General features: G+C 38.9%; 1 protein-coding gene across 6 annotated transcripts in view; it reads right to left on the bottom strand.

Moving 5' to 3' along the window:
• The window catches only part of carmil3 (capping protein regulator and myosin 1 linker 3), a 90,275-nt gene that overhangs the window by 12,607 nt on the left and 61,565 nt on the right, over nt 1–16,103 (bottom strand). For all 6 annotated transcript variants that reach the window (XM_058065949.1, XM_058065950.1, XM_058065948.1 and 3 more), the window contains 12 exons: nt 15,833–15,902; nt 15,666–15,747; nt 14,131–14,227; nt 13,961–14,015; nt 11,888–12,060; nt 10,021–10,089; nt 8,384–8,477; nt 5,549–5,647; nt 5,357–5,476; nt 3,576–3,689; nt 1,227–1,402; nt 1,050–1,137 (listed from right to left, as the gene is read on the bottom strand). In XM_058065949.1, coding sequence (XP_057921932.1) covers nt 1,050–1,137; nt 1,227–1,402; nt 3,576–3,689; nt 5,357–5,476; nt 5,549–5,647; nt 8,384–8,477; nt 10,021–10,089; nt 11,888–12,060; nt 13,961–14,015; nt 14,131–14,227; nt 15,666–15,747; nt 15,833–15,902 — 1,237 coding nt within the window. The remainder of the gene's footprint in view (nt 1–1,049; nt 1,138–1,226; nt 1,403–3,575; nt 3,690–5,356; nt 5,477–5,548; nt 5,648–8,383; nt 8,478–10,020; nt 10,090–11,887; nt 12,061–13,960; nt 14,016–14,130; nt 14,228–15,665; nt 15,748–15,832; nt 15,903–16,103) is intronic.

Raw genomic sequence — 16,103 nt, 5'->3', positions numbered from 1 at the left:
GTCTCGTACTGCCTCATCTAAAACCGCTAGATTTGATGGAAATAAGAACATTCTCGTATTACTCAAACCTTCTTTGTCTTTGAGCACCTTGTTCAAAAAACAACACACTTGAGCGTTTATCTCCCAAATGACACAAATGAGGAAATAAAAATGAATCAACCATTTGGAGTAAGTGCGTATGAATCACCTGCACAAGTTAATCGGGTAATCGACTCACTTCTCTCAAAGCAAGTTTGGCAGCAAGCAATCATGACTCAGTGAACCTTGAGTCTTCAGCGATTACCTGTGGATTAGTGAGTCTCAAGTCTACACAGAACACTTGTGAGTCGGTGAAACTCAGGTCTTCAAGTAACCGTGAGTCGACAAGGTTCAAATCTTTGTGTAGCACCCGTGAGTCACTGAAACTCAAATCTTTATTGAGTACTCTTGAGTCAGTGAATCTCAGATTTCCAAAGAACCGTGAGTCGGCAAGGCTTGAATCTTTGTTTAGCACCCGTGAGTCACTGAAACGCGAATCTTCTTTGAGTACTGTTGAGTCATTGAAACTCAAGATTTCCGAAGAACCATGAGTCAGCAAGGCTTGAATCTTTGTTTAGCACCCGTGAGTCACTGAAACTCAAATCTTCTTTGAGTACCGTTGAGTCATTGAAACTCAGGTCTGCGAAGAACCATGAGTCAGCGAGGCTCGAATCTTTGTTTAGCACCCGTGAGTCACTAAAACTCAAATCTTCTTTGAGTACTGTTGAGTCGTTGAAACTCAGATTTCCGAAAAACCGAGTCAGCGAGGCTCGATTCTTTGTTGAGCATCTGTGAGTCAACAAACCTCTTCAGTGAGTCTTGCAGGATTGTCATACATGATGGTTTTGGAGACTTAATTGTCACAAGAATCGGGTCTGTATTTACGACACATGACTGTATTTAAAATGTCTTTTAAAGGAATCGCTTTGAATGTCCATTCCCATTTTGAGAAGGCCCGACTTTAAATGTTTCAACAATGGTTTGCTAGAGCGCTACAAAGAAGTCATGCAGAAAAGGCGTATTACCAGTACCAGTGTTTTATGTGTGGTGTAGAGTTCCTGCAGAATCTGATCCACAATGGAGTTGGTTAAATACGAAACCACGGACAACTTCACTTCCCTGATGCAAAGAAAAAAGGATAAAAAAAAAATGATATAAACAAGTGAATTAGTCATTTTACTTAATTCCTTTTACTAGCGTGTACTTACTCGAGGGCTCTGTTAATATCCTCTGACGCTCTTTCCATGAGGGCGTTGCGAATGGCTGCGCGAGGGATCAAAACCTGCTCAGAAATGGACGAAAGAGACGGGCTGAGTCTCTCCGCAGCTGAACAGGACATGGGACACAACTCCCGGCACAGGGACACCATGGAGTCCACCACCACCTGCAACCAAACGCAGTGTCACAGACCATCATGCTCCTTCACAGGTGTGTCAATTATTTGCACTGGCGTTCATTTTGTCGGGAAAATTTTTGTCTATCTTCGGGCGAGAGGCGGGGGTACACCCTGGACTGGTGGCCAGCCAATCACAGGGCACATATAGACAAACAACCATTCACACTCACATTCATACCTATGGACAATTTGGAGTCGTCAATAAATTAAATCTAAATTAAATAATAAAATATAAAAAAAATATCAATTTATAATTAACTTTATTATTAAATATAAAATGATTATTATTTATTTATTAAATATAAATGTATTATTTATTTTATTAATTAACCTAGCATGTTTTTGGAATGTGGGAGGAAACCGGAGTACCCGGAGAAAACCCACGCGTGCATAAGGAGAACTGAAGGTTGGAATGGAACTCAGGTCTGATTGATAAAGTTATGAATATGTCCCATCACAGCTATGAAGCGGGATCGTTTTAGTCTACAGTAAATTCAGTCACTCAAGGTACAAAGAATTTTGTTCTATGCCAATATAAACATGTAACCTACCCAAAAAAGGTTTGTTTCTAAATTCAAACTGTCCTCACCTCACACCAAACTAAGTTCGTAAACGAAAAGATGCACACAAAAAAAAATCCGCGGCTGTTTGTTGTTGTTTTGCAAACTAAAAATGTGTCCTTGTGCAATAAATTAAACTGCTCAGATTCTACCTAAGGCTGCACTACTTTTATATCCCAATGGAAACAGTAGAAGTGAAAACTTTGTTTTAGATGAAAATACAGCATTTTCAGTTCAGCCATAACTGGACCACACATAACGGGTATTTAATACGATGAATTAGGAGTACACTGAACTGATATGAGGGTATCATACCGATAAATTCTGTTATCGGATAGCTCCCTCTGCTGTATACTCTACATAACCTGATAATAATAATAGTAGTAGTAATAATAGTAATGCCATCATATTTGATTAAGGGTGGCCAAATTCAAATTTGTTCGAGTCTTTCTTACCTCCATGTGTGCACCAACTACAGTCAACTAAATTTTAGATGTTCTCGGTTAATGGTCCCATATCGGTATATCGAAAAACAAAGTTATCGGTATCGGTTTGAAAAAAAAAGTTCAGAAAAAAATCGAATGATCACACGATAAATAAAAATGAAATTAAAAGTACATTTTGCTAGCCTCAATATATTTCCATGCGCATACAAGTTGGTTTTTCCTTGTCTCTGTCCTCCAAACAGGCCGGAAGAGAGTTCACTCTGTGCATTGGGTCAGCACCTTAACGCTCCATAGAACAACGGTGAACAGAGTGACACTTTGTCAGTCATACAGTCTTTGCCACAATATGCTCGCAAAGCAAAATAACATAGGGAATATTAATAAGAGGAATATTACTAATGAGTATCAACATGAACAAGCCAGTATGCCAAATATATTCAAAAGAGGTAGCAACATAAAAGTATAACCTGCCAACTCAGACATCTCCACCTGACCCGGTTTTCCCATCTGGGAAAAAAAAGCTGCACATTGAAATGCAGAGCTTTCATCCCGACAGTCAACACTCACAGAGACGTTTGGTGTGCAGAGTAAATAAGAGCAAATAATACACATACACAGCATGTCATCACATAAAAAAGCCTGTATTTCAAGAAATGCTGCAAATGTTTGACAGACGGTACAAATTGCTTATGAGAAAATACATGACCCAAACTTTATAGAGTAAAAGATGGTATATTAAAGGCTTATTTTGTGTATAATTATATACTATCATAACATTAGCAACGGTAAGATCTCACAACATGTCATCACATAAAAAAGCCTGTATTTCAAGAAATGCTGCAAATGTTTGACAGACGGTACAAATTGCTAATGAGAAAATACAAAAAAGTACTTTTTGGAATTGTTTTAAAAAAGCAACGGTAAGATCTCACAGCATGTCATCACATTAAAACACCTGTATTTCAAGAAATGCTGCAAATGTTTGACAGACGGTAGACATTGCTTATGAGAAAATACAAAAAAGTACTTTTTGGAATTGTTTTAAAAAAAAGCAATGGTAAGATCTCGTGCCTGGTCTCGACTGACACCCCTACTGTGAATTTATCCCGCATTTGGGATTTTGTGTCTACGCCAATGGAACAGCGTCCAGCCTACCTGCAGTTCTTTGTCGGCAGCCTTTGCCAGCTCCCCCACCAAAGTGTCCAGTCGTTGTCGGATGGGGCCGTCCACCGACAGCACGTGGGCCAACTCACACAAGGACGGATACAGCTACCGCAGACAGGGCACAGATGGTTAGATTCAATATTGAGTCGGTCATAATAAAATATACCAAATGTTTACATTTACATTACCAAGACCTATTAATTTCATCAAAACTCTATGATCCTCCTGTGGGCCACTTCCTTCCGCGATCAGATGACTTGACATTCACAAGATTTAAAAGAAGTGTGTTAAATTAACTGCTTTCAAAATCCCTTACATCATCCCCTGATGTCCATGAAAGCTGCTTTAATGTACCTCACTGAGAATCCCTGGTTGAACGGATACTTCAAGTTTCTACATCAGAGCACACGGAACATCTGTCTGCTAAAAATATGAAACCGCCCGCGAGTGTCAAACCTCACATTTGGAGATTGAGCCAATGAAGTAGCGATAAGTACCCTGTTGAGAGGAACGGGACCAGAACGACCAGGAAGCTTTGATAAAATAAATACTACGTGATTGACATAGACACGCAGTAGTAGAACAAGGCAGCATTAGCTAATATAATCCAATGGAAGCACTGTGCCTAAGAATCATTTATATGAGGTTATTATTTGCGCCAATGCAATTTGCTGTGGCGCCTAGTGTCGCCAATAAGGTGCCTAGTGGCGCGCAGTAGCTCAAACTGGCTCGTGGTGGCCCGTAACAGCGGCAAAAATTGAGTTTGGCGGCAAGAAAACTTCAAAACGTTTAACATCTTTGTGTGTCCACAAAGTGGAACCAAATGTCAGAAACAATCCGCGTGTTGGAATCCACTGGAATGTAATGGCGCGAGCCAAGTTGCGCCAATGATGCTAGGAGTCCACTGGGCCGGCGCCAGTGGGTGCCAGTTCGCGCCAATGCAATTTGCTGTGGCGCCTAGTGTCACGTATAAGGTGCCTAGTGGCGTGCAGTGGCTCAAACTGCCTCCCAACTGGCTCGTGGTGGCCCGTAACGGCAGCAAAAATTTAGTTTGGCGGCAAGTAAACTTCAAATTTTTTTAAATCTTCGTATGTCCCCAAAGTGGAACCAAATGTCACAAACAATCCGTGTGTTGGAATCCACTGGAATGTAATGGCTCGAGCAAAGTTGCGGCAATGATGCTGGGAGTCCACTGGGTTGGCGCCAGTTCACGGCAATGCAATTTCCTGTGGCGCCTAGTGGCATGCAGTGGCTCAAACTGCCTCCCAACTGGCTCGTGGTGGCCCGTAACGGTGGTAAGTAACTTCAAAACGTTTAAAAGCTTTGTGTGTCCACAAAGTCGAACCAAATGTCACAAACAATCCGCCTGTTGGAATCCATTGGATTATAATGGTGCGAACCAAGTTGCGCCAATGATGCTGGGAGTCCACTGGGCCGGCGCCAGTTGGTGCCAGTTTGCGCCAAAGATTATGTGATTGGCGCGTAGTGGCAGATAGTGGCTCGCTGTGGCGTGGAATAACGGCAACATGGCAACATGCCGAACAAACATTAATTCAGCGCCACAGCGAGCCACTATGCGCCAATCACAATCACATAATCTTTGGCACAACTTGGCTCGTGCCATTACATTCCAGTGGATTCAAATAGGCGATTTATTTGCGACATTTGGTTCCACTTGGTGGACTCCTAGCATAAACAACACTTTGAAACAATATGAGACAAAACAGACACAAAAAAAAACCAAACATGCAAATTAAGTCAACCACACTCACAGCCCTGGAGTTCCTGGCTTCCTTCAGGATCTGCCTGGCTGTCTGGACTTCCTCTGAATCCTCAGAGCCTTTCAGGACACAAACCTGGTGCTGCACCCGTACACACAAACGCTCCATCACCTAAAACACACACACATGAACATTACTTTTGAGTTTCCGTTCATACGCATTTAGCGGGTGAAGTAACAACACCTGTTCAGCAGTGCTGGTAACCAAACCCTGGTGCAGCCTGAGGGCCTGCTTCTGAGAGAAACGCTGCGTTTGGTTGTTTCTCAGCAGGGCACGCTGGATCTGTCACAATAACACACACACACACAAATGAGAAGAGTCGGCATGGCAGGTGTTTACAGAGTAAAGCATCAAACGGGAGAAAAGTCAATTTACATGCTAATAAGGAGACTGAGCAGAACTTTGATCCTTGGAAATGAGCTCCATGCGTTGGACTTAATGTCTTTTCTCAGGTGGAAATGCTTGCTGTGTAATGATGTTATGTAATGGCAGGTGGAATAAAGAGCTCTTAATGGACGCCATCCAAATGCTAAACTTTATCTAAAAACACAGCAAAATATGCCGCATGTTTTGAATATTGCTGACGAATTGCTCAAATAAAGTTTGGACTATTTGTGCTTTTCCTGGAATCTCCAGTTTTAGCATTCATGCCAGTTGTCAGGATGAATCCATCCATTTTCTAGGCCGCTTGTCCTCACTAGGGTCACATGGGTATGCTGGAGCCAATCATAGGGAGGATAGGATGCAGGATATAGGATGGTTCGATCCTCAGTTTGACTGTACTCATACATGTATTACTGGAACATTCCATTTGTTCTGACATGATTCAGGTGTTAGATTAGTAGTCTCTGAAGACGATAGTTGCTGGTTCAATTATCTCGTATAATCGTTCAAATATTTATAGATTTCATTCTCAACATTTCAAATCCGGAGGTAGAGCGGTTGTTTACCAACCGAATGGTTGCTGGTTCCATCCTCAGTTTGGCTGCACTCAATGTATTCATACACACATTAATGGAACATTCCATTTGTTCTGACATGGTTCAGGTGGTAGATTGGTCGCCTTTCAAGCCGATAGTTGCTGGTTCAATTCTTTCATATAATCGTTCAACATATGGCCAAACTCAATGGTGCCCCCAACTGGTGGAAAATCATTTTCCATTACTTAGCATTCTGTTTATAGTACAGGGTGACAAGGCTCAGGAGGTAGAGTGGTTGCTGGTTCGATCCTCAGTTTGGCTGGACTCAATGTACGTATTCATACATGCATTACTGGAACATTCCATTTGTTCTGACATGGTTCAGGTGGTAGATTAGTCGATCTACCACCTGATCTAACCACCAGTCGATTAGTCAAGCTGATAGTTGCTGGTTCAATTCTCTCGTATAATCGTTCAACATATTTATAGATTTCAACAATCATTCTCAACATTTCAAATCCGGAGGTAGAGCGGTTGTTTACCAACCGAATGGTTGCTGGTTCGATCCTCAGTTTGGCTGTACTCAATGTATTCATACATGCATTACTGGAACATTCCATTCCATTTGTTCTGACATTGGTTCAGGTGGTAGATTGGTCGCCTCTCAAGACGATAGTTGCTGGTTCAATCCTCTCATATAATCGTTCAACATATTTATAGATTTCAACAATCATTCTCAACATTTCAAATCCGGATGTACAGTGGTTGTTTACCAACGGAATGGTTGCTGGTTCGATCCTCAGTTTGGCTGTACTAAATGTATTCATACATGCATTAATGGAACATTCCATTTGTTCTGACATGGTTCAGGTGGTAGATTAGTCGTCTCTGAAGCCAAAAGTTGCTGGTTCTATCCTTTCGTATAATCGTTCAAAATATTGGTCGATTTTTTAAAAAATCGTTCTCAACATTTTTGTTGAATTGAACAAATTTGGCCGTTTTGAGTCTGCTAAAAAAAACAAATGGCCAACCTCAATGGTGCCCCCAACTGGTGGAAAATCATTTTCCATTACTTAACATTCTGTTTCTGGTTCTGTTCGTTTACCAACCAAATGGTTGCTGGTTCGATCCTCAGTTTGGCTGTACTCAATGTATTCATACAGCATTACTGGAACATTCCATTTGTTCTGACATGGTTCAGGTGGTAGATTAGTCGTCTCTCAAGCCGATAGTTGCTGGTTCAATTCTCTCATATAATTGTTCAACATATGACCAAACTTAACTGGTGGAAAATAATTGTACATTTATGTAACATTCCACTTTTTGCAAAGGGGGACATGGGCTCAGGTGGTAGAATGGTCAACCGCTGGTTCAATCCTCGGTCCTCGTGTAATCATTCGATATGTTCTTCCATTTCAACACTCATTCATGCTTTTTTTGTCTGCTAGCTATTCCAGTATTTCTCAACCACTTCAAACCATTTCAACATCAAAGTGTTCAACTCATTCAGGACTTTGGCCGTCTATCCGGACTTCAAAAAATGTCACACATTTGCCATAATTCAATATTTTCTGGGACATTTTTATGACGTAAACAAATCCTGCTTGTTCTGTGCATGGTGGCAGAGTTCAGGTTGTAGAGCGGTCGTCTAAAAAAAAACCCCAAAAAATAGTTGCTGGTTCTATCCTTAGCCGGTGAAGAGATGTCAACACATTTGTACGATATTTCAACATTCATTCGACATTTCAGTTCAGCTTCACACGCAATTTCTACTGAAATTGCTTCAATGAGTTGTTCAGGTGCTCAGCAGTCATATTGTGAGGAAAAAAAAACTTCCAGTTGACAACAATATGACTCACAGTGTGAAATGATTGCGTTTGCGGTCACAATTTCCTTAAAAAACGTCAATGTACTGTAGACAGATAATAAAAATAACAATACTTTGCATCAAATTCTTGATATCGACTAAAAGTAATTATTCGGATAACGTTAGTGAGTACCCCATTGGAAAAAAACGATCTGAATTCCAAATGAATTGAAGTCATTCATCTACCATTCGTCGCCTGCATCATTGGACCGTTGAATCGATTTCCCTCACCTTGGTCAGAGCTTGGTCCGTCTTCTCTGGGGCGCTGCGGTACGCCTGAGAGACGTCACTGAGGGGCAGGGGCATGTACTGCAGTGTAAAGTTGCTAGAAAGAAGGAGAGAGAGATGGAGAAGGGAAAAGGAAAGTGATCGTAAAATACTTTGTACGGGTACGGAAAAATACAGGAATATTTCTCATAAATAAATACATTGAAGGAATACACCAATACACGCAACTGACTGTGGAAGCTAATGCTTCTGCAGCCAAACAAACTTCTCTGTCTCAGCATGCAACTATGGTGCGTTCAAGGACTGCCGAACAAAGCCCCAAATCTCAGCGCTTCACAAAAAACACAGATAAGTCTCAGTTATCCTGTCATGACACGGTCTGCAGCATATCCCAAAAGAAACTGGGTGAAAGAAAGAACTGGGAATTGTTCATTAAACTATATTAGGAAAGCAGGAAGTGAACAAATGAGTTACTGATTGTAAAAGTACTAGATGGAGGGGTAGGATTTAATAAGATTTTCTTATTAAATTATTAAATATAAAAATATTATTAAATATACACAATAAATAAAATAAAAAATAAATAATAAAAAAAATAAAAAATAAAATGAAAATAATAAAAAATAAAACACTTTTAAAAAACAAACCTTAAACTATATTAGGAAAGCAGGAAGTGAACAAATGTAACAGTTACTGATTGTAAAAGTACCAGATGGAGGGGTAGGATTTAATAAGATTTGCTTATTAAACTATTAAATATAAACAAATATTATTAAATATATATAATAAATAAAATAAATAATAATAAAAAATAAAAAATAAAAAACTTAAAAAAACAAACATTAAACTATATTAGGAAAGCAGGAAGTGAACAAATGTAACAGTTACTGATTGTAAAAGTACCAGATGGAGGGGTAGGATTTAATAAGCTTTGCTTCTTCCTACTCCTTTTAGACATGTGGAACTGTGAACTGATTATGTGATGCATTCAATTGTAATCTGATGCATGTTCAAATGAAATAAAACCATTACCATTACCAAGATTCCAATTTACAATAAACTAATACATTGTTAATCATATGCTCCTGCAATAAATAATACATGAGAAGAATTTTGCTATCCTAATTAAAAAAAAATAATACAATTTTTATGTTTTATATGTCTTCCATGATGCTTTGAACAGCAAAAAACCTTTTTGCTTATGGGATATGTTGTAGCTGTAAAAGGATGCAATATTATTTAGTTATTTACAGTATAAGGTTTGAGGTGAACTGCTTTCCGGGACTATTTTACGTGATGGAAATTACCCTGAGAGCACATTCATTCCAAAAGAGACACATCTACAGACTTTCTGTACTTCTGCCAGCAAGCTGAGCTTTGCAGGAAAAAAAAAAAAAAAAGAGAGAGAGCTACCTTCTGGGAATTTGACTGCATCGTTTAATTGGGCCAATGATTACTACACAGCTAGAGAGGGTGTTTTTTTTTTTGATGTTCAAGATATACTGAATCATATAACTGTCACATCACACGACTGATGTAACATCGTGTAAATAAACAGCAAGGCGCTATGAAGGCTATCTGCCTTTTCGATGTGTGACTCATGTATGAATCCAAAATGTGTGTGTGTGTGTTCATCTTACTGCTCCAACGCTCTTGCCACATCCTGGAACCCTGTCGCCGTGGTGTTGTTGCGATCCCATGTAACGCTCCTGAGAGGAGGAAAAAAAACAAGACAGATGATGGGGGGAGCACAGTGAGAGTAGTTGTGCCATCGTGCATCACAGTGCAAATGAGTGTAGGAGTTCCTTTTCCTTTGTGCATATTAGATCATGATGCATGTGCAAACGACTGTCACGCCACTAATGAGCTTCTGCTGTGGAATATCCTCCACCCATATGTGCGCTTTCTCCACTTACTCACCGACTTTGCTTTCTACCTCCGCCGTCCATGCCCTTGAAATGTCATCAGGAAAACTCAAAGCGGGATCACTTTTTCGAGGGTTTCTCTTTTTTTTTTCCATTTATTTTTTCTAGGCTTTCTCTTTTCTTTTTTTTAACTTTTTTGTTCGAGGTTTTCTCTTTTTTTTTAGTAATTTTTTTGAGGCTCTCTTTTTTTCGAGGCTTTCTCTTTTTTTTTATTTATTTTTTGGAGGCTTTCTCTTTTTTTTCCGAGGCTTTCTCTTTTTTTTTTTTTTCTCGAGGCTTTCTCTTTTTTTCGAGGCTTTCTCTTTTCTTTTTTTAACTTTTTTTTCGAGGCTTTCTCTTTTTTTTTCTTTTTTTTCACCCAAAAATGACGTCGAGGCGTTCTCTTTTCTCTTTTTTTTCCGAGGCTTTCTCTTTTCTTTTTTTTAAACTTTTTTTTCGAGGCTTTCTCTTTTTTTTAAAATTTATTTCTTCAAGGCTTTCTCAAAGTGTCTCCCACTGATATTAACACCCAAAAATGACTGTCACGCCACTAATGAGCTTCTGCTGTGGATTCCTCCACCCGCATGTGCGCTTTTCTCCACCTCTCACCTACTTTGCTTTCCACCTCCGCCGTCCATGCCCTTGAAATGTCATCAGGAAAACTCAAAGCGGGATCACTTTTTCGAGGATTTCTCTTTTTTTATTTATTTATTTATTTTTCGAGGCTCTTTCTTTTTTTTTTATTTTTCGAGGGTTTCTCTTTTTCAATTATTTTTTTTAGGCTTTCTTTTTTTATTTATTTTTTTCGAGGCTTTCTCTTTTTTTTATTAATTTTTGGAGGCTTTCTCTTATTTTTGGAGGCTTTCTCTTTTCCTTTTTTTTTGAGACTTTCTCTTTTTTTTAATGTATTTTTTTGAGGCTTTCTCTTTTTTAAATTTGTTTTTTTTTAGGCTTTCTCAAGCAAAGCGTCTCCCACTGATATTAACACCCAAAAATGACTGTCACGCCACTAATGAGCTTCTGCTGTGGAACTGCTGTACTTTGCTTTCCACCTCCATCGTCCATGCCCTTGAAATGTCATCAGGAAAACTCAAAGCGGGCTCACTTTTTCGAGGCTTTCTCTTTTTTTTTTTATTAGTTTTTTGAGGATTTCTCTTTTTTTTCGAGGCTTTCTCTTTTTTTAATTTTTATTTTTTTTTTCGAGGCTTTCTCTTTTTTTTCCAAGGCTTTCTCTTTTTTAATTTTTAATTCTTTTTTTTTTCGAGGCTTTCTCTTTTTTTTTTCTCGAGGCTTTCTCTTTTTTAAAATTTTTTAGTTTTTATTTTTTTTCAAGGCTTTCTCTTTTTTTGATTTATTTTTTTGAGGCTTTCTCTTTTTTCCTTTTTTTTCTCGAGGCTTTCTCAAGCAAAGCGTCTCCCACTGATATTAACACCCAAAAACACTGTAATTGCATCCCTTCATAGGTTGTCCTATCGTCATATCCCCCTCCCATGTTCTCCACTTTCTCCACCCGTGTCCCCGCATGCTCTAATCTGCAAGGTAGCACCCCCCCCATCTCTCTATCTCCCTCTCGAGTGCTGACTGAGCCCCCACCCCACCCCACCTGAGCGTGGTGTTAATTTGCAAGGCTTTGCTGAGCATCTTGGCGCCAGAATCCTCCAGACCATTGCCGCTCAGGTCCACCTTCCGTAGGCATGTGTTGGAACCCAGGGCGTTGACCAGCACGGTGCCCCTCTGGCGGAGCCGCGAGTCAGCCAAGGACAGGGACTGCAAAACCTGGAGGATGGACGGGATCCAAAAGTTATGGAGTATAACCGAGTAAGTCTCAGTTATAGTGTCATGAAATGAATGAATGTGGGTGAAAGAAAGAACTGGGAATTGTTCATTAAGTGGGAAGCGCACCCATGCAAGCGGCATGGTCAGTTACGTGAACCACTACACTAACCAAAACCATAAACCAGTCTCCAATTTACAATAAACTAATACATTGTTAATCATATGCAATGCAATAAATTATACATGAGGAAAAAAAAAAACATGTCTTTCCATGAAGCTATGGAGTTGAACGTGTGTCCAATGTATTTTTAATAGAATCAAGTCAAGCACTAAAATTTCACAGGAGTGTCACTGCAGTGCTTAAAAAGCCCTACAGGGACGTACTTGAAAAATACTGGAGAGCCTTGCTGGAGTACACTACATAAAGATGCTGGACTAAAAATATACAGTATGCTTTGCCGCATGACGCTTAGCCGAAGCACACTTTTATTGCAAATGTTGATCCTAAATGTCAAAGTTAGCATGAGGGTTTGTTGTGTGTTCAAATTAGATTTTTTCCCCAATTATTTTAACATTTCTTCTTGTACATTTTCATTATTATTCTCATTATTTGGATTTTATTCCCATAATATTTTGACATTTTCGTAACATTACTTTTTACATAATATTAGGGGAATTAAGTCAAAATATAGAAATAAAATGTAAATGTTATCGGAATAAAGTCAGTATATTATGTGATTAAAGTCAAAATATCAAAATAAAATCAAAATATGGGAATAAAGTCAGAATATTATGGGAATAAAATCAGAATATTATGGGAATAAAGTCAAAATATAGAAATAAAATCAGAATATTATGGGAATAAAGTCAGAATATTATGGGAATTAAGTAAAAATATAAAAATAAAATCAGAATATTATGGGAATAAAGTCAGAATATTATGGGAATAAAGTCAGAATATTATGTGATTAAAGTCAAAATATCAAAATAAAATCAAAATATGGGAATAAAATCACAATATTATGGCAATAAAGTCATAATATTATGGGAATTAAGTCAAAATATCGAAATAAAATTATTATCGAAATAAAATCTGTATATTATGGGAATAAAGTCAGAATATTATGTGAATAAAGTCAAAATATTATGGAAATAAAATCCCAATATTATGGCAATAAATGCATAATATTATTGGAATAAAGTCAAAATATTATAAGTTTAAAGTCATAATATCATGGCAATAAAGTCAAAATGTTATGGAAATAAAATCAAAATATTATGGGAATAAAGTCAAAATATGGAAATAAAATCCCAATATTATGGCAATAAAGGCATAATATTATCGGAATAAAGTCAAAATATTATAAGTTTAAAGTCATAATATTATGGCAATAAAGTCAAAATGTGATGGAAATAAAATCCAAATATTATGGGAATAAAGTGCAAAAATAAAATGTGTTATTTTACATAAAACTTAAAACAAATATTTACAAAAACGGAGTGGGAAAAAAACAACAGAGCAAAGACTGACGCTAATACTAATACAGCCAGGAACCGCACTTTGGGCACCCCTTTTCATAATGTGCCACCAGCAGCTGCCTGTATAAACAGTGATGCGCAGGTGCGCCCCGTTGTTGGAAGTTGAAAATGAAAGAGTATAATTGTGCAAACCAAACTCGCCCATATGAATCATCCACTGGGCCCACAGACAACATTGGCGGGGGGGGGGGGGGGGGGGGGGTCACGCTTGGTTGGACGCTGTGGACATGGACATACCATATGTGGACAACTGTGGCAAGTTCATCTGAGTGTGTTGAAGCTAAAAAATCATGCACGGGTGGGTGTGTGTGTGTGGGCGTGGATTTGACATTTGTGTGCAACGTTACATAATTCAACTCACACACTCTTCCTCTTGCACCAAATGAACCAGTTTCTGCAGTATTTCATCCAGCGCCCTAAAGAGGTAAAAAAAAAACAAGTGGGTGGGTGGGGCGAGGTGGTTAGGGGGGACATTCATCACCGCTATCATCACCACCATCTGGCACTGCTGGTCTCCGGCAAGGTCCGTACCTGCCCTTGATGTTGAAGTTCTTCCCCAGCATCAGGTGTTTGAGGGAGGGGTGTCTCGAGAACGCGGGGATGACGGCGAGCAAGTCGGAATCTAAGCCTGCAAACACGGTTTTTGAAAAAACTTCTTTAAAGGAGTAAAAAAAAAAAAAAAGAAAAAAATCACAAAAATTCCAGAATGCTTTCAGCGAAACCCATTACCACCCGCTCAAATGTCACGGATCTAAGAGGATGCGTTTGGAAAAGATAATTTAGCAACAAAGTCATCAACACCCCCTGAAGGAGAGTTTAAATCTTTCATTCTAATGACTTTGATTTTGTTAGTAAGCGCCTAAAAATCCCAACGCACTCAAACTAGACGAAAAGTATTGAACTTAGAGGTCGCCTCATGGAGGTCTTAAGGGTCCTTCACATGATTCTTTAGCTTTACTTCAATATGATTCACATTGCTTGTACTTCTCTTCTACATTGTTGAGACCAGCGTTTGTTCCATAGAACAATGGCGTTAATGGAGTGAAACTTTGTGTTATGTATATTTTTTTCATTGTACCTTTCTAAAAGTAAAGTACGTTAAAAAAGCCATAGCATTTCAGTATATGGAATCAAACTATGGAATGGATTGAGTAAGACCCTCAAACAATGCACAACGATGAGCCAATTCAAGAAACAATACAAGCAGTTGATGTTTGCTAAATACAAGGATGAAGAGTCTTGAACCAGTCATGATGTGCTATATATATCACTATATTGACACTTAGTATGGTACCCAATTAAATGAAATGAAATGAAATGAAATGAAATGAAATGAAATTATTCATTCATTTTCTACCGCTTTTTCCTCACAAGGGTTGCGGGGGGTGCTGGAGCCTATCCCAGCTGTCTTTTGGGCGAGAGGCGGGGTACACCCCCAGACTGGTCGCCAGCCAATCATAGGGCACATATAGACAAACAACCATTCACACTCACATTCATACCTATGGACAATTTGGACTCGCTAATTAACCTAGCATGTTTTTGGAATGTGGGAGGAAACCGGAGTACCCGGAAAAAAATCCACGCATGCACGGGGAGAACATGCAAACTCCACACAGAGATGGCCGAGGATGGAATTGAACCCTGGTCTCCTAGCTGTGTGGTCTGCGTGCTAACCACTAGACCGCCGTGCCGCAATTAAATTAAATTAAATTAAATTAAATTAAATTAAATTAAATTAAATTAAATTAAATTAAATTAAATTAAATTAAATTAAATTAAATTAAATTAAATTAAATTAAATTCAGAAAGCAGGAAGTGAACAAATGTAACAAAAGTCAAAATCCCGTCTTGACCCAACTTCGGGTATCGTCTGAGTTACCATTTAGTTCCGGTATTCAGTTGTATTTTAAAACACGATTTCCAGCAGTGTCTCGTAAAGTTTGAAAACTTTGTTCCAGTCTGTAAACTTCTTATAGCACAAACAAACATGCTCATGTCTTAAAAAATGTACAAGAATGACCAGATGCCCTCAGGTAGGAGTGCGTCTTACGGGAGTGTCTTACCATTATCGGAGATATCTAAAGTCCCGACACAAGAAACTCTTGGAAAAAGTTCCTGGATAACACCGGCACCTGCAGACCTCAACTGTCAGAGCAAGAAAAGAGTTGGGACGTGAGGGAACGTCCTCGAGCATCAATCGACAAGAAGATGAATGAACATGACGGGGTACCTCGCAGCCGCTGATGTCCAGTTGCAAATCTGCGATGTGAGGGTTGTTGGACAGGCCTAAGAAGAGAGCCCTGAAAGAAAACATCGGCAATGAGAACGAGAAATTCCGTTTTTCTTCCATCTAAGCAATGGCTCATCCAACCATAGAATTGCACCATCCACTCACACAAAGCCTAAAAGTTAAAATATAAACAAGTATTATCAGATTTAAAGAGTACCTATTATGCTCATTTTTCACCCTTTTATATAGAGTTGTGGACTTCTATAGAGCG

The sequence above is a fragment of the Doryrhamphus excisus genome, chromosome 3 (genome assembly GCF_030265055.1).
Source record: "Doryrhamphus excisus isolate RoL2022-K1 chromosome 3, RoL_Dexc_1.0, whole genome shotgun sequence".
Classification (NCBI taxonomy): Eukaryota; Metazoa; Chordata; class Actinopteri; order Syngnathiformes; family Syngnathidae; genus Doryrhamphus; species Doryrhamphus excisus.
Note: the sequence above shows the minus strand (reverse complement) of the source record. Positions and strands in the feature narration are given on the sequence as shown.